General features: G+C 42.5%; 1 protein-coding gene across 1 annotated transcript in view; it reads right to left on the bottom strand.

The window, feature by feature from the left end:
* The window catches only part of nrip2 (nuclear receptor interacting protein 2), a 52,996-nt gene that overhangs the window by 9,893 nt on the left and 16,478 nt on the right, over positions 1-26,625 (bottom strand). The window contains exons 2-4 of the mRNA XM_063057982.1: positions 15,075-15,233; positions 13,234-13,316; positions 2,909-3,048 (exon numbers count right to left, since the gene is read on the bottom strand). Coding sequence (XP_062914052.1) covers positions 2,909-3,048; positions 13,234-13,316; positions 15,075-15,233 — 382 coding nt within the window. The remainder of the gene's footprint in view (positions 1-2,908; positions 3,049-13,233; positions 13,317-15,074; positions 15,234-26,625) is intronic.

Genomic DNA, 26,625 nt, shown 5'->3' with positions numbered 1-26,625 from the left:
GAAGAAACAAGCACATTCTCAGATCCTCATAAATTTTAGGGATAAATCCTTCTGCCCAACAAAAAGTGTTGGAAAGTGGGCAGACTATTATTTAGATGGGGAGAGAATTCAAAATGCAGGGATGCAAAGGGACTTGGAAGTCCTGGTGCAGGATACCCTAAAGGTTAACCTCCAGGTTGAGTCAGTGGTGAAGAAGACGAATGCAATGTTGGCAGTTATTTCTGGAGCTATAGAATATAAGAGCAGGGATGTAATGTTGAGGCTCTATAAGGCACTCATGAGACCACACTTGGAGTATTGTGTGCAGTTCTGGGCTCCTTATTTTAGAAAGGATATACAGACACTGGAGAGGGTGCAGAGAAGATTCATGAGAATGATTCCAGGAATGAAAGGGTTACCATATGAGGAACGCTTGGCAGCTCTTGGGATGTATTCCCTGAATTTCAGGAGAATGAGGGGGGATCTCATAGAAATATTCTGAATGTTAAAAGGCCTGAACAGATTAGATATGGCTAAGTTATTTCCCATGGTAGGGGAGTCTAGGACAAGAGGGCACGACTTCAGGATTGAAGGACATCCATTTAGAACAGAGATGCAGAGAAATTACTTTAGTCAGAGAGTGGTAAACCTGTGGAATTTGTTGCCAAGAGCGGTTGTGGAGGCCAAGTCATTGGGTGCATTTAAAGCAGAGATGGATAGGTTCTTGATTAATCAGGGCATCAAAGGGTATGGGGAGAAGGCAGGGGAGTGGATGACTGGAAGAATTGGATCAGCCCACGATCGAATGGTGGAGCAGACTCGATGGGCTGAATAGCCTACATCTGCTCCTATATCTTATGGTCTAAAATCTGTGGCTTTCCAGATTGTGTACTTGGATGATCTGCTGACATGCAATCAAATGCTTTCTCTCTTCTGTAACAACGTAACAGTATTAAGTGAGAGCCAGAAATCTTTAGGGAGACATATTATAAGTAAAAATAGTAATTAAATTATTCAAGGACAAAGGAAAGCAGCTAGGCACAGTATATAGTATGGTTGGAGACTCAGTAGGATCACTACTAACCAAGTTGGTTGAGTTCTGAAGGATGTAGCTAACACTTTGGGTTGAGAACAGATGATGAGAGAACACACACAAATGATAAAGCTACTTAATTTCTTCCTCACCTCTCTGGATCAACCTCAGTACTAGCAGAAATGAAAGCTGCTCAGTAGCTACTGAGCTGCACCCTCAGAAGTCCCATCACGTAGAACACCTACACCTACACTATCGTGCAAAGTGGGGTTTATTCAGAATCGATCTGGCAGTTCAAAGCTGGACACAAATGGAACACTTGGATCATCATCATCAGCAGCAGAACTATGTTAGAACACAGAACACTGTATTCCACCACGGACTGTAATTTACTGCCTGGCAATGTCTTACCCTTAAGTCAAATAACCAATCCTGGTTCAAAAGGCATTCAGAAAATTCAACCAGGAGGACCACCCGACATCCTTAAAAAATGATGTGCATCCTAGCAAAGCCACAAACAAGACTATATGTCAACTAAACAGTGAAAACAGTCTACAACAAACTCTGCTAATTATCTGATAACTAATAAATTAGATCAGAGATATACAGGCCTGTTATATCCAGTTGTCAATGATGGGGAATAATTAAAAACAACCAACAGATAGAAGATGATTCAGAAAGATCTCAGTTTGGCCAGCAAATAAATGCTAAAGAGAATGGCGTGGCATTTGCAATCATTTCAGATAGAGGTGCCAAGTGAATGGTCCAGCACAGCCTCCCCTTGAGACACGCATCATCAGTGAAGGCAGCCTTTAAACAGTTAAACATGCTGGCCACAGGAAAGGCCATGAGATCAAACTGTAGTGCTGGCAGGTGAGAGGTGGAACCTGACTGTAGTGTTCAAAACTGGCATTTCAGAACTAACTACCTAAACTACTCCAGTACAGCTACAACACTGGCATCTACCTAGTGTAGTAGAAACTTGTCCAACTGAGGCTGTCTGCATGGATCAGCTCAACCCCAAACTATCACTAAGATTTCTTCAGCCTATGTGGATGAATTACTTCAGATGCACCATTAGCAATCCCTCCTTCATGACAGGGTCAGAAATGTGGATATTCTCTAATGATTTTTTTGCTTACACCTTAGTATATTGTATCATAGTGAGAGAAGGACGCTCTGTGAATTAGCCTGCAAGGTGCCTGTATCTACAACAGTGGTACTTTAAAAAAAATACTTTAAAATGCCAATATATCCAAGATACAGTGTAAAACTGTAATGGCAAAAAAAGGTCAACAACAAACAGCTCCCAGCCTTAAGGATAAAGGGCAGGGAATAATGGGATGAGGAAAATTGGAAGGTGGTTTAATTTGGAAAGCTTGGCAGAGAAACTAAAACAGTTAATGCCAGAAGGTGGATTTGGCACAGTGACTGACTTTGTCAATTTCTACACATAATAGGATAGCACTAAACAACGTGGCTACTGAGTGGTGAAGACAACAGCTGGTGCATCGTCCTTTATTGGTTAGGGCATTGCGTACAAGAGCCTTTGTACATGGAGTGCTATGTTACAACTGTACAGGATACTGGCGAAGCCCACTGTATGCAGTAATGGTTGCTTAGCTATAGAAAGGATGTCATTAAACTAGAATGGGTGTGAAAAGATATGCAAGGATGTTACCAGGACTGAAGGGCTTGGGTCACAAATAGAAACTGTATATTCTGGACTTTTTTCCCCTGTAACGTAGGTGGCTGAGGCTTGACCCAAGAAAGAGGTATATAAAAATCATGAGGGCCATAGAATTGTTTTCACAATTTGAATATACAGGGTTCATTGAACACAGGTCTTTAAAGAACCATTTGCAATTCATGGAAAAAGTGCTGTGATTTTCTTACCTACTACCAAAGCTGGACACTCAACTTTCTCTTTCCCCAACATGATTTCTAACTTCTCCACTCGTTCCATTGTGTTTGGACTTTGGGTAGATCTGGGGAGCTCAGGGTCTTCACTCTCTGCCACAGGTAATTCCTCAAAACTAAAGAAAATAGAAAGACTTACATTTGTACATTGTCTTTCACATACTCACAAATTTTTATTGTGGTTTATACCTTAGAAAGCAATTTTTGGAGTAGAAGCATTTGGAATGTAGAAATGTGCAGGATTGATAGACTGTCAGGCAGTGGCCAAATAATCTGTCCTTGTAAAGTTGAGTGAAGAAGAAATATTGACAGAACACAGGAGATGACTTTCCTGACACATTCATATAACACTTCTTACTTCTACCAGAGAGCAGAGGAAGCAACAGTTTGATATCCTGTCTGAAAATGAGCACTCGTGATAGTTTACCACACCTTCAGCATTGACCTAGATTTTCAATGGTAAGACTTGAAATCAGAACCTTGTAACAAAGAAGGTGTGCTACCAACAGAAAATACCGTTCACACAGTAGATTTCATACTGTAGTTAAATTCATCTTACAGTTAATTTACGTTATACATAGTCATACTTTACTGATCCCGGGGGAAATTGGTTTTCATTACAGTTGCACCATAAATAATAAATAGTATTAAAACCATAAATAGTTAAATAGTAATATGTAAATTATGCCAGGAAATAAGTCCAGGACCAGCCTATTGGCTCAGGGTGTCTGTCCAAGGGAGGAGTTGTAAAGTTTGATGGCCACAGGCAGGAATGACCTCCTATGAAAATGAATATGAAAATGAGAATTTTCATACCATGAAAATGATACCTATTTAATGAGCTGTTACTATCACGAGCTATTTGCGGTTTCATATATGATATGCAAAATGAATCCTGATGAAGTTTCATGTCTTTATCTATTAGAATTTTGGGTATTGCTTTTCCATCCCTTATATTTCTTGGCTTTCACTGAGAGTTCTGCACTATTTTTTCTTGTAAAATGAGTAAATAATGTAAAGGCTGAGATTTCAGGGACGTGTGCTAAGGGACAGGGGAGTGGAGAGCTTAAGTAATGGCCATGTGTTGCAATCTGTTTGTAGATAAGGGTACTAGGGTCGAGTTTGGTAATTCATTCTGGGGGAAATGGATGCCGATGTTAGAGTAGTACAAGGGGGGGATAAGCAGCCTGAGGAGGTTATGAACAAACTCATGTCAGAACAACATAGCATGCATGTTATTATTTTATATTCATGTGATCAGTTGGTATGGGGCTATCGCTGTAATGGTGAAAGCATTTTAAACCGAGCACATTCATGTGACATGGAAAATAACACATCTTCTAGCTGAGATACAGTAAGATGTACTGCAGTGTCAGAAGCTGCACCATCAGTTTCCTCATCTCTGCATATTGTACATTTATTATGTCATTTCCCCTAAATTAGAATGCATTTCAACGATGTTGGTATGGCTACCATTAAAAAAAGCCACGTCAATAATACTTGGAAAAATCACAACCATTTTCAGTTGAACTGCACATCTCCTTTCCCATTTGACAATCTTGCTGGTGGATCAAAGTGTCCTTGTGCCACATCACAGTGTCCCTGTGTGACTACGGTCTGCCTGGCCGAAGACTGCTTTTCTTTACTCTGGGTTCTGTAGATAGCTTTGCTAACTCACAAGAACTCCAGCCCTTGCCTTAGCTTGCTGATGAGAGCAGCTTAGAGAGACTGGATCTGGGGCATGCTGTTTGCTTACAAATCGCATCATGTAGCTTAGACAGCAATCTTCCAAAGTACCATCTCACTGCCCCATGAAGATATGCAAATGCTTCCTCATGGGAAATTAATTCTCTGGGCATCTTCATTTTACACAAGACATTTTTATGTAGCCACACAGATGGTAAAGATGGTGTCTATTGTGTAATAAATCAAGGAGGTTTATAATAATCAGAATGACATGTGGCCTCTGTGGGCTGGTTTAGGACTTTATGGCTCCTCTACCTAAAAGAAAGAAGATTTTCCCCTCTGAACATGTGGGGGTCTCATCTCTTATTCCTAACCATTTCGTATTAGTTGGAGCGTTGAAACAGTTCATCATCTCACCTTCGGAGGCTTCACCTCAGTTTGGTGTGGTGGGTATACAATGTAATAGCAGGGTAGGTTGTTGAATTAAAGAACATGTTTTTTGGCGTATATGTATTTGGGTAAATGTGCCTGTAAGAGAGCACTATTTTTAGTGGTGTGCAGCTCATCTTGACAGATCACAAGATGTGAAAGCTCCTTTGGCATGATTCAGTTACATGGGGAGCTTTGTTCTGGAGCAGAAATCACCAACAATGTTTAGCTAGGGTTTTTAACTGTGAAATAAAGTAGGAAATGCAATAAATACACTGCAGATTAAGGGCAATTTATGCAGAGAGGACAAGAGTTCACATTTCAGTTCATTCATCTATCATCAGTAGGTTTTTGGTTTCTATTTCAGATCTTTCCAACATCTATGGGTCTTTTTGGCTTTTTTTCCTAATCTGCTTTCGCAGATCTGTCTTACCCTTTCCCTGCTGCACAAGACCTCCCCCCGGCAAGTTTCTCATTAATTAGCATTTCAGTATCTCTCCAAGGCCTGGAGCTCTCTTCCTCTCCCCAGCACATTGACTTATGTCCTTGGCAGCTGTTAAGTGGCTGCTACCAGGGCTTTGCCTTTTAGGGTTTGCGGTGCTGCACAGCAAAATGTCAGCAGCTGTGTTCAGTAAAGCCAGGTCCCCTTTCAGCACCTGTACCTGGCTGTAAACCAATGGTATTCAAACATCTTTTTGATCAAATTCATGAATTTTTCTAGTAGATTTGATTTGGCTTTACTGCTAAATGTAATAATATTCACAACACACTAATGATACATGGAATCTAAATTACAGAAATATCTCTGAATGAATAGAAAATGATTTATCTAATTATTTATATATTTTTTTCAATTATAGAAAACCTACAGCACAATGCAGGCTCTTTGGCCTATGATGCTGTGCTGAACGTGTAGTTATTGTAGAAATTTTCCAGGGTTACTCATAGCCCTCTATTTTACTAAGCTCCATGTACCTATCCAGGAGTCTCTTAAAAGATCCTATCGTATCCACCTCCACCACCATTGCTGGCAGCCCATTCCACGCACTCACCACCCTCTGCGTAAAAACCTGCCCCTGACATCTCCTCAGTACCTACTTCCAAGCACCTTAAAACTGTGTCATCTTGTGTTAGCCATTTCAGCTGTGGGAAAAAGCCTCTGGCTATCCACACAATCAATGCCTCTCATAATTTTATGCACCTCTTTCAGGTCACTTCTCATCCTCCATCGCTCCAAGGAAAAAAAGACCTAGTTCACTCAACCTATTCTCATAAGGCATGCTCCCCAATCTAGGCACCATCTTTGTAAATCTCCTCTGCACCCTTTCTATAGTTTCCATATCCTTTCTGTAGTGAGGTAACCAGAACTGAGCACAGTACTCCAAGTGGGGTCTGACCAAGGTCCTATAAAGCTGTAACATTACCTCTCCACTCTTAAACTCAATCTCACGATTGATGAAGGCCAATGCTCCGTATGCTTTCTTAACCACAGAATCAACCTGTGCAGCAGCTTTGAGTGTCCTATGGACTCAGACCCCAAGATCCCTCTGATCCTCCACACTGCAAGAGTCATACCATTAATTCTATATTCTGCCATCATATTTGACCTACCAAAATGAACGACCTCACACTTATCTGGGCTGACTCCATCTGCCACTTCTCAGCCCAGTTTTGCATCCTATCAATGTCCTCCTGTAACCTCTGACAGCCCTCCACACTATCCACAACACCTCCAACCTTTGTGTCATCAGCAAATTTACTAACCCATCCCTCCACTTCTTCATCCAGGTCATTTATAAAAGTCACAAAGAGAAGGGGGTCCCAGAACAGATCCCTGAGGCACTCCACTGGTGACCGACCTCCATGCAAAATATGACCCATCTAGTACCACTCTTTGGCTTCTGTGGGCAAACCAATTCTGGATCCACAAAGCAATGTCTCCTTGGATCCCATGCCTCCTTACTTTTTCAATAAGCCCTGCATGGGGTACCTTATCAAATGCCTTGCTGAAATCCATATACATTACATCTACTGCTCTACCTTCATCAATGTGTTTAGTCACATCCTCAAAAAATTCAATCAGGCTCGTAAGGCACGAGCTGCCCTTGACAAAGCCATGCTGACTATTCCTAATCATATTATGTCTCTCCAAATGTTAATAAAGTCCTACCTCTCAGGATTTTCTTCATTAACTTACCAACGACTGAAGTAAGACTCACTGGTCTATAATTCCTGGGCTATCTCTACTCCCTTTCTTGAATAAGGGAACAACATCTGCAACCCTTGAATCCTCCAGAACCTCTCCTGTCCCCATTGATGATGCAAAGATCATTGCCAGAGGCTCAGCAATCTCGTCTCTTTCCTCCCACAGTAGCCTGGGGTACATCTCGTCCGGTCCCGGAGACTTATCCAACTTGATACTTCCCAAAAGCTCCAGCACATCCTCTTTCTTAATGTCTATATGCTCAAGCTTTTCAGTCTGCTCTAAGTCATCCCTACAATCTCCAAGGTCCTTTTCCGTAGGGAACACTGAAGCAAAGTACTCATTAAGTACCTCTGCTATCTCCTCTGGTTCCATACACAATTTTCCATTGTCACACTTGATTGGTCCTACTCTCTCACGTCTTATCCTCTTGCTCTTCACAAACTTGCAGAATGCCTTGGGGTTTTCCTTAATCCTGCTTGTCAAGGCCTTCTCATGGCCCCTTCTGGTTCTCCTAATTTCATTCTTAAGCTCCTTCCTGCTAGCCTTATAACTTTCTAGATCTCTATCATCACCTAGTTTATTGAACCTTTCGTAAGCTTTTCTTTTCTTCTTGACTAGATTTTCAACAGCCTTTGTACACCACGGTTCCTGTCCCTTACCATCCTTTCCCTGTCTCATTGGAATGTACCTATGCAGAACCCCACACAAATATCCCCTGAACATTTGCACATTTCTACTGTTCATTTCCTTGAGAACACCTGCTCCCAATTTATGCTTCCAAGTTTCTGCCTGATAGTGTCATATTTCCCTTTACTCCAATTAAACGCTTTCCTAACTTGTCTGTTCCTATCTCTCTCCAATGCTACGGTAAAGGAGATAGAATTGTGATCACTATCTCCAAAATGCTCTCCCACTGAGAGACCTGACACCTGACCAGGTTCATTTCCCAACACTAGATCAAGTACAGCCTCTCCTCTTGTAGGCTTATCTACATATTGTGTCAGGAAAGCTTCCTGAACACACCTAACAAACTCCACCCCATCCAAACCCCTTGGTCTAGGGATATGCCAATCAATATTGGGGATTTTAAAATCTCCCACCATGACAACCCTGTTATTATTACACCATTCCAGAATTTGTCTCCCTATCTGCTCCTTGATGTCCCTGTTACTATTGGGAGGTTTATAAAAACACACCCAGGAGAGTTATTGACCCCTTCCTGTTCCTAACTTCCACCCACAGAGACTCAGTAGACAATCCCTCCATGACTTCCTCCTTTTCTGCAGCAGTGACACTAACTCTGATCAGCAGTGCCACACCCCACCTCTTTTGCCTCCCTCCCTGTCCTTTCTGAAACATCTAAAGCCTGGCACTCTAAGTAGCCATTCCTGCCCCTTGAGCCATCCAAGTCTCTGTAATGGCCACAACACCATAGCTCCAAGTACTGATCCACGCTCTAAGCTCATCCACTTTGTTCATGATTTTTTCGCGTTAAAATGGACACATCTCAAACCATCAGTCTGAGCGCATCGCTTTTCTATCACCTGCCTATTCTCCCTCTCACACTGCCTATAAGCTTTCCCTACTTGTGAGCCAACCTCCTCTCCCTCCATCTCTTCAGTTTGGTTCCAACCCCCCAGCAATTCTAGTTTAAACTCTCCCCAATAGCCTTAGAAAACCAATATCCCTGCCAGGATATTGGTCCCCCTGGGATTCAAGTGCAACCCGTCCTTTTTGTACAGGTCACACCTGCCCCAAAAGAGGTCCCTATGATCCAGAAATCTGAATCCCTGCCCCTGCTCCAATCCCTCAGCCACGCATTTATCCTCCACCTCACTCTATTCCTATACTCACTGTCACGTGGCACAGGCAGTATTCCCAAGATTACTACCTTTGAGGTCCTGCTTCTCAACCTTTTTTCTAACTTCCTGTAGTCAGTTTTCAGGACCTCCTCCCTTTTCCTACCAATGTCGTTGGCTTCCCCCAGGTAGGTTCCCCCTCCAAACAATTCTCAAACAGGAGTACTTATTGTTAAGGGGGACAACTACTAGGGTACTCTCTAGTATCTGACTCTTGCCCTTCCCTCTCCAGACTGTTCCCCACTTCTCTGTCTCCTGTTGTCCGGGGGTGACTACCTGCCTATAGCTCCTCTCTATTACCTCCTCACTCTCCCTGACCAGACAAAGGTCATCAAACTATATCTCCAGTTCCCTAACACGGTCTCTAAGGAGCTGCAGCTCGACGCACCTGGCACAGATATGGCCGACTGGGAGGCTGGGAGTCTCCTGCACTTCCCACATCTGACACCCAGTACAGAACACCAGCCTCACAGACATACTTCCTGTTCCTATTCTTCACAAGTAACTTACCTCACCCCGACCCACTATCGCCTAAGCCCAGTTGAGCCAAAGTCCTCCTACTCCGTTTCCCTCTACTCCAAAGCCTGCTCCTCCTCCCATGCTCACTCTATAAAGCTGTCTTCTTTTAAATCCTTCCCGCCAGTCTAACTCACTGACATCCACGCACTTGTGCAGTTGTATCTCGTGCCTCATGGACTACACTGGAACAATAGCATGAAAAGATATAAATGCATTACATGATGGGTAATGTGTCATCTTTCCAGTAACAGGAGCAACCTAACACAATTGCAGAATTTATTTCCTTGTTTTGCCCTACTGCCCTATTTTCCTGCTTTTGCTTCCTCTATTTAATATAATCACAAAATCTATTCAAGCAAGCTGAATATTTACCCACTGAACCAGTTTCCTTCTTACTTGTGCTCCAGGGCTAATTGTGTTCAAGCCTTGCTCTTCCATTACAGCTGTCCGTCACCCTGCTCCCAAACAAATAATGAATTACATGCAAGCAATTGCCCCATTTTTCTACCTCTCCGTTCTGTCTAATGACTTCAAATGTACTGTATACTTAGTTTGTTCCCACTTTACCCTGATTCCATCCTTCTGCTGCAGTACCAAGAGAGGTCTGATGAAAATTACTAATGACATATACGTTTTACAAGGCACTTTGTCCATACTTGTCTTCTTTGACCCAACTCTTCTCAGTTATCCAGTTGAATGTCTCCACTTTCCTGGTTACATTATTACCTACTGATCGATAATAAGTCAATGATATCCCTTTTGTTATCTTTAGTGTAGTAAAGGGATTCATTCTTGTTTGTTTTCTATTTCATATCCAAAACCTGCCCTTTGGTAGTAGGTTGAAACAAGAAAACAGCTGCGAAAGGTCTCGGCTCGAAACATCGACCGTTTATTCATTCCCACAGAGTTCCTCCAGCATTCTGTGTGTGTTGATCTGTTTTGGGATGTTGATGCCATTGGCAAGGCCAGCATATATTGTTCATCTCATACGGTAAACCACGTTCTTGAGCTGCCACTGGTGAAGGGAGTTCTAGAAGGTTCAAGGGAGTTCCAGGAATAAGATCCAGTGATAGCAATGGGCTGTATTCCGATCCTTCCTTGTCTGCTGGAAAGGCTTCAGTGGTAAAGCTGGAAGGTGAATTACCCAATGCAGGATACCTAACCTATGACCAGCTCTTGTGGCCATGCTACTGAAATCTGTACCTACTAACTTGTACATCTTTTTGTAATGTGGGAGGAAACCAGAGCACCCGGAGGAAACTCACACAGCTACAGGGAGAACATACGAACTCCTTACAGACAGTTGTGGGTATTGAACCCAGATCACTGCCACTGTAACAGTGTTACGCTAAGCACTACACTACTCTGCCACTGCGAATGCCTGTATCAAAGTATTGCCATGTAGAGCAACTTAACACAATTTTTGCTTTCTAAAAGGAAAATCATGTATTTCAAATTTGCAAGTGTTCTTCAGGAATGTAACAGGCAGAGGTGACTGAACGGAGCCTGTAGATATGGTATCTACAGATGTGGAAGGCATCTGGAAAAAGAGCCACATAAAACACTGCCACACAAGAGCTTGCAGTATTGGGCGAAATACGTCAACATAGGTTGACAACTGGTTATCGCATAGGAGAAAGAGCTGGAATAAGTTTGTCTTTTTCAAACTATAGAGATGTAATCAGTGGGTTGCAACAAGTACCAGGTTTCAGCCCTCATATGATGTGGAGGAGAATAATGGGTGTTTAGGTATCCAAATTTGCTTATGAAATGAAACTTGGGAGGTGGGTGGGAGAAGGTGGGGTTGCCAGGGATCAGGCTGTAACAGAAAACAGATAGGTTCAATGAGTGAGCAAAATTCTGGCAAATAAGGTCATGCACTTTAGTAGGAGAACTTAAAAGGACTACTGTTACTGAAATGGAGAGACACTGCAGATGAGTGAAGTATCAGAGACAAAGTTGAATTTATTATCGTATGCACAGTTACATGTATGCACGGGTATAATGAAAAATTTACTTACAGTAGCTTCACGGGCACAGAGATTCATGGGAACATCAGCCACAAGAGGAAAAGCAGAGGAAGGCGTGAAGTTAGGGTTTCCCGGACTGCGGTCCACTGACCACTCGGTTAATGGTAGGGGTCCAGGACATAAAAAAGGTTGGGAACCCCCGGCACAGAGTTATCTTGATGTCCACATGCACAAAATGTAAAAAGTGACTCAAGTAGTTAAAGCAAATGGCGCTTTGACTTTGTTAATGAGCTGGAGTTTAAAGAAATAATATATTTATATAGGGTGTTTGAGAGTCTTGGTAACCTTATTTGTGAAAAGGATATACCAGCATCGGAGGCGGTGCAGAAGTAACTCATTGGGATGAGAAGGTTGTAAGAGATGGCTAAACTGGTTTGATCTGTATTATTTGGAGATAAAAGAAAGAAAAATATGAGCTGTGTAGGAATTTCAGTGTGGGCATTGAATCTCCAGAATTCTGTACTCAAAGAGTTATGGAGGCTAGATCACAGGGGATACTTAAAAACAAGATAGATACATTTTTGAAATTAAGATATATATGGAACTGGCATGAAAGAGGAGGAGAGCTCATATTGAATGGTGGTAGCCTTGAAAGGCCTGATACTGACTCTCATTCATATTTCCTTGTCTAGGTCCTGCTGCATGAAATGTGTTATTTATTGGGTTAGGAATTGAACTGAAATGGTGCAATCTTCAACGAACAACGTCATTTCCGATCTGATGTTGACATGAAGCAGCTGAAGGTCTTTGAGACCAAGATGTTATTCAGGGGAACACCTGGCCTCACTTCATCACCTCCTTTTTTGACCCTCCCACCAGTGCCTTCAAAGTATCGATGTCTGGCATGCACTAACCAAAGAGGGGAAAATCATCCTTTAGTTCGCTAACCTACATTCACTTGCATCTAAGCAGCATTTTAATTTTAAAATCCTTACCTCATTTTCAAATCCCTCCAAGCTCTTCCTGCACTATATTCAAAGTTCTACAGCCCCCAACTCACTGCACTTCGCCAATTCTGCCCTGATGAGCAATCTTAAATATAATCATGGTGATAAACTTTAGAGACCTTGCTTTCGAATGCCAAGGTCCAAATCTCTTACATTCATTCAAATCTCTTCCATTTGCAGCCTCCTGGTGTGACACAGCTTCAAATTTTAATTGTAAGTTTTTTTTACGACATTTTTAAATGAAAATGTTTACGTGGACTCTCTGCACACATTCTCCTTGAGCTGCTGTTATTGACTCGAAACCATCTTTTTCTCCGGAGATTAGGCACCAGAACAAAGATGGTCTTTGTGTCAGAAGCCATTTGGAGTGACATTTGAGGCTGATGGCCTGGATCAAAGAGCTAGGCCGAAAGCCGAACATCTAGGATCCATAATTCATAGATTAGTTATGATTAGAGATTGTAGTAAGTAAATTTTGGTTGGATGAACAGCAACCTAACGACCAACTGGTTGAATTGTCTTCTGCATCCATGTAAAAGTATTCCTTATAATTTCAATCACACCAACTCAGTCAGGCTGCAGATGCCAGGCTATTTTTGTGTAAACCTATTGAATGCTTTCTTACCCTATTCTGTTTAAGCAGCTGCTGGAGACTGTATTCTGGTGGCAGCCTGTGTTGATGGTGACTTTGATCTTTTGATCACGACACTGAGGAAACATGAGATAAGAAGTAGTCAGGAAAAGGAAGTATATATGTAGCGTCTACCTACAGGTATTATTAAAACATGAATTTCAAGCAGCAGGCCATATGTTCCCATTTTATATTAAATTATTTATAGTTTAAATAGGAATTTCCCATTTCCTGCTCCCCCATATTATACTTCTTTCATAGAACATCCAAGTTTACAACACAGTGCAAGGTCTTGCTTGACTGAACCAAGCATGTCATTAAATTTGCTTAGGATAGTCACACTTTGTAAATGGCATCAGCTTTTCAGTCTCAAACGTTCAGAGATAAGTCTGAGAGGCTGCTACACAGGACCCAGCCCCTCAGTGCCTGTTAGTAGACAGTCACTATACTACGATCTTTTCAGTCACAGCAGGGGATAGGGCACACTTGTGGTCAATGCAGCAACACTAACAGTAACGTGCACCTGATGACCAAATTCATTCCCTTAATTAGGGATTGCAGATTTCTGTTTAAATTTGGCTATGCTTCTTGCTACATGTCCATGGAAATTCAGTACATACTAGTTCATTAATCTTAGCTCATTCCTCATCCTATCAACGTTAGTCTTCTTAAAATCAAAGTTCTGCTCAGACTATTTATTACTAGACTAAACTGAACAATAATATTGTATTGTGAACAGCTTTCTGACCTAGGCGACCTCCACTATGTCTTCAGCTTTTTTAATGATATGCCCAATGTTACTTGCTTTCCTTTGGTTTCCATGATCATGAGTCAGTGAACAATCTAAAATAATGCCTCAAAATATTAAGTCATATTTTTAATGTAATTTCATTTGTCTTACATTTGATAAACAAATTAAGGTTTTAAAGAAAGAAAAGCACAAATGTTTTAATAGCAAGATTGAGTTTACAAACTAAATTTTCTATTGCGATTGTTAATACATTAAAAATTTAAACCAAGGCTCAGTCTAACATCAAACGCTAGTTTTCAGCTGAATACTTTTAACCAATAGTTTAAGAGATCTTCAATCCAAATCTGTACATTCTGTACATGAAATTTTCAAAATATCCTCACATACTGTACAATATATTTGTATGATCCATGAGAATTTTCCAATCTGTTCATCATCAGAAGTTAATAGGAAATATGCAACCCCCAGGCCGTGAGAAAATGTATTTTAGTTTCTCTAAAGCATTTTGAAATAAAGTCAGAGCGTTAATTCTCAAGGCAATGTTTAACAGAAATATCTTAAAAATAAACTGCTACATGTACCAAGGGAAGTAATGCAGACATCCCATTCTCAGTTTAAAACTTCTAAACCACATTTTAGAAAGATATAAAGGCCTTGGAGAGAGACTGCCAGTAGAGATTTATAAGCATGCCACGGGGAAAGAGGAACTTGGGTTATATGGAAAGGTTGTTCCCTTTAGAGCTATATGGAAGATGTTGGGCTGGAGACATCTTATAGGCCTAACAAGTCCAATCTAACTTATTTTCTGAAGTGCACTTGTTGATTCACCCTGACAGAATCTTCAAGTTCAATGCAAGCTATATGTAGCAGGCAGTCATTACGAAAAAAGTATTTGACAATGGTCATTAACGCATTCCAAACATTTCCATCCTTCAGTCTTCATTATCAATATTATTTGGTCTTCTTTGAGGTGACTTACTGTAAGTAGAGGATACAACATTCTGACTTATCCACTTCCTGTAGTAGTAATGATTGCAACAATATATAGAATTACTTTGTCAAATTGTAACTCAATCAAACATACCTTACAGAAGACAGTGAGTAAAGATAAAGTATCCGTATTCACGCTGGATTTCATCTCTTCAAATGGTGACTGAGTCATAGAGCCACTGTCCTTTGGATCCCCGTGTAATTTTGTGGCGTTGCTCTCAAGTAATCGTCTTTGAACAATGTTGTGAGGTTGCTGTGTGGATGAAGAGAAAGTGACAAAACAATATGGGCATAAATGACTATTGGTGAACTACCTCCATCACTGCTGTATCAAACTCAAGATTATCAGTAGGGTCACTCAGCAGAAAAATAAGGAGTTTGGAAAAGAGGGCAAACACTTTGGTTCACTTCCACGTAACAACTACAGTGTTAAACTTGGGATGTTGGTATAGAAACATACAAATTTATGGCACATAAGGAAGTCATTTGGCCATCACCTTTATATCAGCCAAAAATGGATTTTTGTTTAATCCCACTTCCTAATTTAGTCCATACCGTTGCAGGATATTATTCTTTAAGTGGTCATCCAGAAACTATTTAAACTATCACCCTATTAGTTAGAGAGTTCCAGACGATAATTATTGAGTGAAAGCATTTCATTTGCTACTCATCTCTAATTCTCTAGCAAATAGCTTAAATCTATGCCCACTAGTTAGTGAGTTCTTTACTTATTTAACTGTTTAAGACTCTGATAAATTTTATACACCTGTTTATTGTACACCATGTTTCGATCAAAACAACTTTCAGAGGACCTTAGGAGAAGAATTGTGGATATGCATGAAGCTGGAAAAAGCTCCAAAAAAATTTCTAAAGACCTGAGTGTTCGTCAGTCCACAGTAAGAGAAGTTGTCTACAAATGGAGGAAATTCAGTACTGTTGCTACTCTCCCTAGGAGTGGGCATCCTGCAAAGATCACACCAAGAGCAATGCTGAAGGAGGTGAAAAAGAATCCAAGGGTAACAGCAAAAGACCTGCAGAGATCTCTAGAACTTGTTAAAGACTCAGTTCCTGAATCCACTATAAGAAATACATTGAACAAGAATGGTGTTCAAGGAAGGACACCACAGAGGAAACCACTGCTCTCCAAAAAATACACTGCCGCACATCTCAGGCTTGCAAAAGACCACCTGGAACTTTACAACTCTTCTGGGACAATGTCCTGTGAGCAGATGAGGCAAAAGTTGAACTTTTTGGCAGAAATGCACATTGCTACTTGGAGGCCCTGTTCCTCAGCCTTCTTCCTAACTCTGTATGCTCAGTGCACAGGACTTCTTCCTGTTTTCTACCTATATGACCGGTGCCAATGTGCACCACAATCTCTAGCTTCTCACCCTCCCTCTTGAGAATCATCTGCAGCCGCTCTGAGACATCCTGGGCTGCAACACCATCCTGTCTTCTCTTTCGCGGCCACAGAATCTGCTGTCCATCCCGCTAAGTGTCGAGTCTCCTGACACTGTTGCTCTGCCTAACTCTAACCTACCCTGCTGAGCCTCGCAGCTGCCACAGTACCACTGACCTGGCTGCTGCTGCCGTGCCCTTATAGGTCATTCTTCCCCCCACTCCCCCCGGCAGTAATCGAAGGGGTAGACTTGTTGCAGCTAGGAATGGTCACAGGGGAGCCCTTCACTGACCGCTTACTCCCCTTCTCCTGTTGGTCACCCGCCTACTATCTGAAGCCTGCACTGTGGGTGTGACCACCTCAGTTAAGGTCTCATCCATGAGGTTTTCAGTTACTCATTCTTTCCTTGTAACCGTAACCCCGGTAATACCCTTGTAAACTTCCCATGCACCCCTTCAAGTTGTACCATGTCCTTCCAGTAGTGTAACCAGATAGTTGTGGCCTATTGTATGTTGTATACTCCATGTTTGTCTATTTTATACCTACTTCATTATCTTACCTACCTGCCCACTCCTTCTGGAATCTATCAGCTGTTACGTACCCCATAACTGGGTTGTCAAACCAGCAGAAATGGAACACTCGTTGGAGTCTGTGATTACTGGAAACTAATCAAGTTTTATTAACAAAAATAAGTAATACAGTACACTAACTGCAAGGATATAAATGTAACAGGTTAGCAATGATAGTATACACATATACACAGAAATAGGGTAATAGGAATCAACCAAGCTCTATCGCAGTCTAGGGCTAAGATGATCAGTCTTAAGGTGAAGCAGAGTTCTGTTCAGTCTAGTGTAGTTCGAAGTAATCGCTGTTGTTGTACCGTTGGAGACAGAGAGAGAGAGAAAGAGTGAGCGATACAGTTGAGGTTTCAGGCAAACCTTTCGATGCCTTCTGATCCCGCTATGGTCACCAACAGTGACCCCTCCATTCCAGAATCGACCGTTCTTCTGTGGTGAACCCGGCACCCAGGCAAGGGCGGACACACAACAGGTCCCCACCGATCGTACCTTTACACCCTGTGAGCCTCTGGCTGATTCCCGCGAATCAGTCCTTCAAACTCCCACCAACTTGTGAGGCACAATGCTCTTTCCAGGGTCTCGTGGCGTGTGTCTTGTGCCTTAGCAAACCCCCTGATGGGGTATCACCTGTCCATCAAACTTCATACTTCCTATTGTCTAAGCAGGATTGTTAATGAACAGTTCAGGTTCAAAGCAAACTGTCTGTGGCAGACGCCAACATACTGAATTATGTGTCTCTCGCTCGTTATCTCTCTCTTCTCCCTTATTAGCATTTTGAATGGCTCGCCGTTGTCTCCCATTATCTCTCTCATTAACATCATCCATTCTGCAGCTCTGCTTGGCTTCACAGATGACACAGCATAAACCCCAAGATCTTTCTGTTCTGCTATACAGCGTTACACTGTGATTTATCATTTGCCTTCCCCAAACATATTGGTTCTCACTTCTCTTGGTTGAATTCCATTTGCCTTGTGTGCACTTTGTACTGACATATTCCCGTAGCCTAAAAATTACATCTTCCCATTAACTACACTGACTATTTAGATGCCTTTGGGGAATCTATTAATTATGACCTTCTTTATTTAAGTCTGAATCACTTGTATACACACCACAAAGAGCAGAGCTAACTACCCAGCCTTGTGGAACTCCACCTGATAAGAATACTCTTAGCACTAAAACTGCCTTTTGCTTTCTTCTGAGCCAATTTTTAATTCAATTCATAACCTTACTTGGGATTCCTTACACTTCTTCTTTCTTGATCATTTGTGAAATGCCTTGCTTAAACTACACCAAATGTGTTGTCTTTATGTACATTCTAAATATGGTAACCACTAAGAAATTTCAATTGCTGTCCAGACATAACCCTCCTTTAACAAACCATTATCAACTGACCTTCGTTAGCCTGTACCCAGTTGCTGATTTACACCACCCATCACTTTTCTAACACTGATTTTAGGCAGACTGTCCAGTGGTTACTTAAGTATTTTGCTTTCTGCTTTTAATCAGAACTATTCCATTCCTCTAGCAGAATACTTGCAGCTAAAAATAGTTTGAAAATTATGTTAGAAGCTGCATTATTTTCTCACATTCTTACTTAAGAGCTTGAGGTACCGGAAATTTATTTAATTTGAAAGATGCTTGATTTCCTAATTTTCTTTCAACACGTTTATCATATATAGTTTGTTACATATCGGCACTTATATCATCTCATTCACTCAGAAATGAAAACATTTGTTTCATCTCTACAATCCATCTACTGTTTTTGCTTCTAATGGGACTTCCTTCTTTGTTATCCTCTTCTTCACATATTTTAAAACCTCAGCATTTCCCTTGTTTTTAAACCAACTAATGTCCCCCATTCCTGATAAATTTTGTTTCCTTTCTATTTTTTTAAAATTTCACATTGGCATCTCCCAGTCTCCAGTCTTTTTGTTTTGGGGTGAACCCCTGCCATCTCCTCCCAGAATCTCTCCCATTGTCCTGCATTCACTTAGCTGTTTCCATTTCATATCCCAACCCTAGTAAAATATGCCGTATCTCAATTTAGAGAACTAGTACAAGACTATTTTTTCTAAATAATGCTAAATCTAACTGAAATATGACCACAGCCTCCTCATTTCCTGGGCTGACTATGTACTAATGAAGGTTCGGTTGAATGCTTTCTATAATTTTATTTTATTTTATTTAGTGATACCGCACGGATTAGCCCTTTCTGAACCTCTGAGCCATGTCGCCCCAGCAACCCCACAACCCCAATTAACCCTAACCTAATCACGGGACAAATTACAACGACTAATTAACCTACCTGGTATGTTACATCTTTGGATTGGTGGAGGAAACCGGAGCACCCACAGGGGATGAACAGACTGGCCTTACAGAATGGCTCTGGAATTGAACTCCGACCTCTGGGGCGGCCCAAGCCATAATCGTGTTGTGCTAACCGTTACGCTACCGTGCTGGTTGGTGTTCCTTCGATGAATTTTACTCTGTGGCTGTTAATGGTTGAGATCCTCTATCTCAGTAAAATACTTAATCCGACACCCTTGGGACAATGGAAGTGCCAGACAGGCAGATTTTTCAGGCGCTTGATAGTTATTCCAATTAACACTATCAAATCATATTTTTATATATTTTTACAACACAGTAGATTGCTAATTTTTTCAATGAACCAGGCAAATTTAAAAAAAGAATGTAGGCACTCCAGCTTGTGGGCCAGATGCCAAACCATCTGGATTTTCAAACAATTGCATAGAGGAGTATGAGAATTTTATTGTACAGCCTCGTTACCTCTACACTACACAGCCCTCTCCAGATTCATTCTGTGAATATTTGTGAGTCAAAATATAAACACGTTAAATATAAATCTGAATAATCTTCAGTTATAGACAAAAATATTGTATGAACAGATTGAACATCTGCTGTCATCAACCACAATAATTCACAGCCTTGATGTTAAGCGCCCTTTGGCAATTTCAGTTTGTTATCCTGCTCTATTACATTGTGCAAACGACAATATAAAACAGGACAGATATTCTGCATACGAAAGCCAGAGTGAAGGTAGGAGAGGGGAGGGTGGCGAAGGGACAGCTTATGCACGTATATCCCAGATTTGTTATATCTGGGCTCTGCCAATGCCTGTGGTTATCACAATGTATATTATAAACTAGAACTATAAACTTACTACCCAAAAGCAACCTTCATTTCTCATCAGATAAAAATGACCCAATTCAGCTATTTATTAGTGTATGAAACTTGTGTCACTGTATAGAAACGGACAAAACCTACAGCACAATACAGGCCCTTCAGCCCACAATGCTGTGCCGAACATGTCCTCATCTTAGAAATTACCCAGGGTTACCCATAGCCCTCTATTTTTCTAAGCTCCATGTACCTATCCAGGAGTCTCCTAAAAGACCCTATCGTATCCGCCTCCACCACCGTTGCCGGCAGCCCATTCCACGTACTCACTACCCTCTACATTAAAAACTTATCCCTGACATCTCCTCCGTACCTACCTTAAAACTGTGCCCTCTTGTGTTAGCCATTTCAGCCCTGGGAAAAAGCCTCTGACTACCCACACGATGAATGAGATCAAAAAACCTGTGAAAATTTGTTTCTCTGTAGCCCTCATTCTTCTAAACCTGAGAGTATGGGTTTAGTCTGTTTAATTTTTCCTCAGATGACAAACCCACCATACCAGAAACCATTCTATTGAACCCTACAATGGGAAGGGGGTTCGCTGCTGTTGCCTCAGCTTCAGAGATGAAAGGATAATCTGGTGCTGCCTGCGTCCAGCATGCACATCCTTCCTGCCGGCATGCTTGGACTGAGAGAATTAAATTTCTTTGTCTTATTTGCGGAAAGGTCCAATTGAGAAAATGGATTTGTCTTGGTGAACTCCAGACTTACAAATGCCAGCAATAATGCAGAGTTATAAGTTTTTCATTTTGCTTGCTAGTTTGTGGCAGAAATATAGTTGCTGGCCATGATGAATAATTCATCTGTAACATCCTTATTCTATCAGAAAGCAAACAGGCCATATACTGCACCTGCTCTTGCTGTTGCCATGAATATGACTGTTGCAGTAAAATTAAAGGGCATGCTTCTTTTGTTCATGATGATGTATCACTTGGAGGTTGCCCTGAGAAAAAATATTTTACCACTGAGGCTCTTTGTTCGATTTTAATCTCAGGCACATATATACAGTCACTACCAAAGTTTTATGTCTTCTGTTGCAATACCACATCTTCTTAAACACAGGCACCATATCAGCCATCCTCCACTCTTCTGGAACTACACTCGTGGCTAAAGATGACACTGAACTGATATCTCTGCTGGCACCTCCCCTGACCTCTGTAACAAAAATTATTTTAAAATAGTTATGTGTTCTTTCTCATTCAGCTCCGAGTATTCACATATGCATTCGCAAACAAAGGAACACCGCTCATGTATTCAAGGCCACAAGAAAACACTTTGAGAATTCAGTACAAATGCAAAACAGAAAGGAAAACAAGTTTACAGTAGTAGCAGTTACCGAAATCAAAACAATACTTATCATTCACTAATGTCGTCAATCTTACGCACAGCCTGTTTTCTCTCTCTCTCTCTCTCTCTCTCTCTCTCTAACTTTGATGATGTACTTGTCCCTATCTTCTTAGCATTAGCAATGGCCATGACCTAGCCCAAGACAAAACTCACCTGCTTGCACAAAAAAGTGCCCCTTTTTATACCCTTCAAAACCCCTTTCACTAGCACTTTTCAGCTACCTCTTTCAGAACCCTGGGGTGTAGTCCATTTGGTTGGTCCAGGTGACTTATCTATCTTCAGACATTTCAGCTCCCCAAGCACCTTCTCCTTAGTGATAGCAACTACACTCACTTCTGCCCCCGATGCTCTTGAATTTCTGGCTTTTGGTATCCTCTTTTATATTATTGGCCAGCTTACCTTCATATTTCATCTTTTCTCTCCTTATGGATTTTTAGTTGCTTTCTACTGTTTTTTGAGAGCTTCCCAATCCTCTACATTCCCACTAATTTTTGCTATATTACAGTATATGTTTCTCTCTTGCTCTTCTGTTGTCTTTACTTCCCTTGTCAGCCATGGTTGCCTCATCCTCCCTTTAGAATACTTCTTCATCTCTGGGATGAATCTACCTTATGTCTTCCAAATTACCCCTAGAAACTCCAGCCATTGCTGTTGTGCCATCACCCAAGCTAGTGTCACCTTCCAATCAATTTTGACCAGCTGCTCTCTCATGCCTCTGTAATTCCCTTTACTCCACTGTAATACTGATGCATCTGACTTTATCTTCTCCCTGCCAAAATGCAGAATGAAATCTATCATATTATGATCACTGTCTCCTAAGATTTCCTTTACCTTAATCTCCCTAATCAAATCTGGTCCATTACTCAAAACTCAATCCATCATTACATTCTTCCTAGTGGGCTCAACTATAAGCTGCTCTAAAATGCCATCTCATAGGCACTCTACAAATTCTCTCTCTTGGGATGCAGCAACAACCTGATTTTCTCAATCTACCTGAATATTGAAATCCCCCATGACTATTCTAACATTGCTCTTATTACATGCCTTTTCTATCTCCCATATCATTTGTATCGCACACCCTGGCTACTGTTCGGATGCCTATAGCTAACTCCCATCAGGGTATTTTTACACTTGCCGTTTCTTAATTCTACCAACAAGAATTCTACATCTACATTTATATCACCTCTCCCTAAGTATTTGATTTCATTTTTAAAACATTTAATCAGGATTATATACATTTAAATTATTAGCTCGGTATGTAGTCTGTCTGTAACTTACACATCTCCTGTTGAAAAAAATGGAGCCGCTGAACTTGACCCAGGTCTAACCTGGCACAAGTTCAGCAGCAGATTTTCCAGCATTAGTACTGGAAGACTGTGTAGTTGCAGCCTCTTCTGCTGCTCTCTGCAAAGTCCAAATCAGAGTACAGTAGATGTCATTGCGGCAATTAGCCCTACAGAACTTTTGGGACTTGCACATTGGTTCGTGCACAGTTACAAAGACAAATGCCAGCAGCTCCGTATGCAGCACTTGCCATCATTTTCCTATTGCCTTACTGATCCTGGTGACAAATTGAGGCCCTTCATCAGAAGCCAGTGAGAAAATTACCGCATTGAAAAATTAGCCCGTTAAAGCAGGAGCTACATGTAAAGCTGATGGCATTTGGCTTTGATCCCTGTCTGTCATTTCTCTCCATTACTTTTAATTTAATGACTATTTGACTGCATGTCTCTGTCTCTCTTTTTGCTCTCTTCAATTTTTATTTCCCCAGATTTTTGCTTGCAAATTTATTTTCAAGTTTTGGTCATCTTTACTGCTTTTTATTGTCTCCAAGTTGTCATTGTGTTTACTTCATATTTATATCAGCCTCCAGTAATTAACTGTGGATTATTTTTCCATACTGTTACATATTCACTCCAGCTGTCACTAAAAGGGCACACTATGATCTGAATATGCTGCACTACAGGTATTATTCACATGGAGAGAACGATCTCTGTTTCTAATGGCCTAATCCAGTGTGGCAGCCAACTTCAAACTCGAGCTCAGGAAGCAACATAGAGCATGAATTATTATGGGCTCAACCCAAAACATTTGCATCACGTGGCAGTTCAGACCGTTAGTCACAGAGAATATCATCTGTGTTAGTGACAAAAAGGCCACCAAAGAGAAAGTCACATGGAGGATAACAGACAGACCAAAGGTTAGGCAGGTTATCATCAACCAGTTTTCTGTGGGCTGATTTTCAGGGCTTTCAATCTCCAGAACACCAGAATTCCAGGTAGAAATAGGTTTCTAGCATATTCAGGATATGCAGCATTTTGGCCCAAACCAGAGCCTCTGCTGACCCAGGAATCCTCCAGGATCAGCCTAATGATCATCAAGCAGGTCAAGTCCATCTCTCTGACAAACTATTACCCAAGTCTGCAGGACATCATCAGCAATTCTGGTCCTAATACAAGCATCCTACATTTTATTTAATCAGCTAACAGAAAAATCACAGTCAATCTGAGCTGGGCCTCGTTTGATATGTATGATGTGATTATCTGACAAGTCCAGCTGTAATAATGCACTCTCAGTATGGAGACACAAGAGACTGCAGATGCTGGAATCTGGAGCAACACAAAAGAGACAGGAGGAACTCGATGCGCCGCGCCGCCTATGAAGGGAAATGAACCGCCGGTATTTCGGGTCCAGAAATTCCCCCTGGCCTCAGAGGCTGTCCAGCTGAAGAGGATCAACCCAAAACATTGACTGTCGATTTCCCTCCATAGGTGCTGCACGGCCCACTGAGTTCCTCTAACATTTTGTGCGATACTCAATGTGGTGTTTGGAACTGAAGGCTCTCTCATAATAACTTGGTCAACACCCTAAAAGCTGGTCATAATGGGAGACCTGTGATATAACTGTCTATATATTGAAAAGTCCTTTCCTAAAATGCCTCACAATTCTCCTCAGCGTATTGAGAACTCCGGAACTGCTTTGTGAATTGGTTATATATCCCGAGAGTGATTATTAATCTCTTGTGGTAAATGTATGCTATCAGATAGGAGGCTTAATGAAAAGCCTCAAATCCAGTGTTTTCTGAAACACTGCCCGGGTTACATGCTGATGAGCAGTGACAGAGAATAAAAGACAGCTTTGACCCCACGCTGTGGTCAGAAAAATCAGGGTTACAGTCCCTCAAACAGGTCTGGAATGGGGAGAATTTAGAAGGATGAAGTGTTGGAGAACCTGAGATAAAACCTGATGGGATTATGGCAAGCAGGATGGGGAGTGTGTGGGGTAACGTGTGTGTGGTGTGTGGGGCAAGTGGGATGGAGAGTGTGTGGGGTAACGTGTGTGTGGTGAGTGGGGCAAGTGGGATGGAGAGTGTGTGGGGTAACGTGTGTGTGGTGTGTGGGGCGTGGGATGGGGAGTGTGTGGGGTAACGTGTGTGTGGTGTGTGGGGCAAGTGGGATGGGGAGTGTGTGGGGTAACGTGTGTGCGGCTATGGCAAGCAGGATGGGGAGTGTGTGGGGTATGTGTGTGTGGTGTGTGGGGCAAGTGGAATGGGGAATGTGTGGGGTGATGTGTGTGTGGTGTGTGGGGCAAGTGGGATGGGGAGTGTGTGGGGTAACATGTGTGTGGTGTGTGGGGTAAGTGGGATGGAGAGTGTGTGGGGTGACGTGTGTGTGGGGCGTGGGGCATGTGGGATGAAGAATGTGTGGGGTGACGTGTGTGTGGTGTGTGGGGTAAGTGGGATGGAGAGTGTGTGGGGTGACGTGTGTGTGGTGAGTGGGGCAAGGGGGATGGAGAGTGTGTGGGGTAACGTGTGTGTGGTGTGTGGGGCAAGTGGGATGGGGAGTGTGTGGGGTAACGTGTGTGTGGTGTGTGGGGCAAGGGGGATGGAGAGTGTGTGGGGTAACGTGTGTGTGGTGTGTGGGGCAAGTGGGATGGAGAGTGTGTGGGGTAACGTGTGTGTGGTGTGTGGGGCAAGGAGGATGGAGAGTGTGTGGGGTAACGTGTGTGTGGTGTGTGGGGCAAGGAGGATGGAGAGTGTGTGGGGTAACGTGTGTGTGGTGTGTGGGGCAAGTGGGATGGAGAGTGTGTGGGGTAATGTGTGTGTGGTGTGTGGGGCGTGGGATGGGGAGTGTGTGGGGTAACGTGTGTGTGGCTATGGCAAGCAGGATGGGGAGTGTGTGGGGTATGTGTGTGTGGTGTGTGGGGCAAGTGGAATGGGGAATGTGTGGGGTGACGTGTGTGTGGTGTGTGGGCAAGTGGGATGGAGAGTGTGTGGGGTAACGTGTTTGTGGTGTGTGGGGCAAGTGGGATGGAGAATGTGTGGGGTAACGTGTTTGTGGTGTGTGGGGCAAGTGGGATGGAGAATGTGTGGGGTAATGTGTGTGTGGTGTGTGGGGCGTGGGATGGGGAGTGTGTGGGGTAACGTGTGTGTTGTTATGGCAAGCAGGATGGAGAGTCTGTGGGGTAATGTGTGTGTGGTGTGTGGGGCAAGTGGGATGGGGAGTGTGTGGGGTAACGTGAGTGTGTGGTGTGTAGAGCGTGTGATGAAGAGTGTGTGGGGTAATGTGTGTGTGGGTAACGTGTGTGTGGGGTAACGTGTGTGGGGCGTGGGATGGAGAGTGTGTGGGGTAACGTGTATGTGGTGTGTAGGGCAAGCGGGATGGAGAGTGTGTGGGGTAACGTATGTGTGGTGTGTGGGGCAAGTGGGATGGAGAGTGTGTGGGGTAACGTGTGTGTGGTGTGTGGGGCAAGTGGGATGGAGAGTGTGTGGGGTAATGTGTGTGTGGTGTGTGGGGCGTGGGATGGGGAGTGTGTGGGGTAACGTGTGTGTTGTTATGGCAAGCAGGATGGAGAGTCTGTGGGGTAATGTGTGTGTGGTGTGTGGGGCAAGTGGGATGGGGAGTGTGTGGGGTAACGTGAGTGTGTGGTGTGTAGAGCGTGTGATGAAGAGTGTGTGGGGTAACGTGTGTGTGGGGTAACGTGTGTGGGGCGTGGGATGGAGAGTGTGTGGGGTAACGTGTATGTGGTGTGTAGGGCAAGCGGGATGGAGAGTGTGTGGGGTAACGTATGTGTGGTGTGTGGGGCAAGGGGGATGGAGAGTGTGTGGGGTGACATGTGTG

This window comes from Mobula hypostoma, chromosome 9 (assembly GCF_963921235.1).
Source record: "Mobula hypostoma chromosome 9, sMobHyp1.1, whole genome shotgun sequence".
Classification (NCBI taxonomy): Eukaryota; Metazoa; Chordata; class Chondrichthyes; order Myliobatiformes; family Myliobatidae; genus Mobula; species Mobula hypostoma.
Note: the sequence above shows the minus strand (reverse complement) of the source record. Positions and strands in the feature narration are given on the sequence as shown.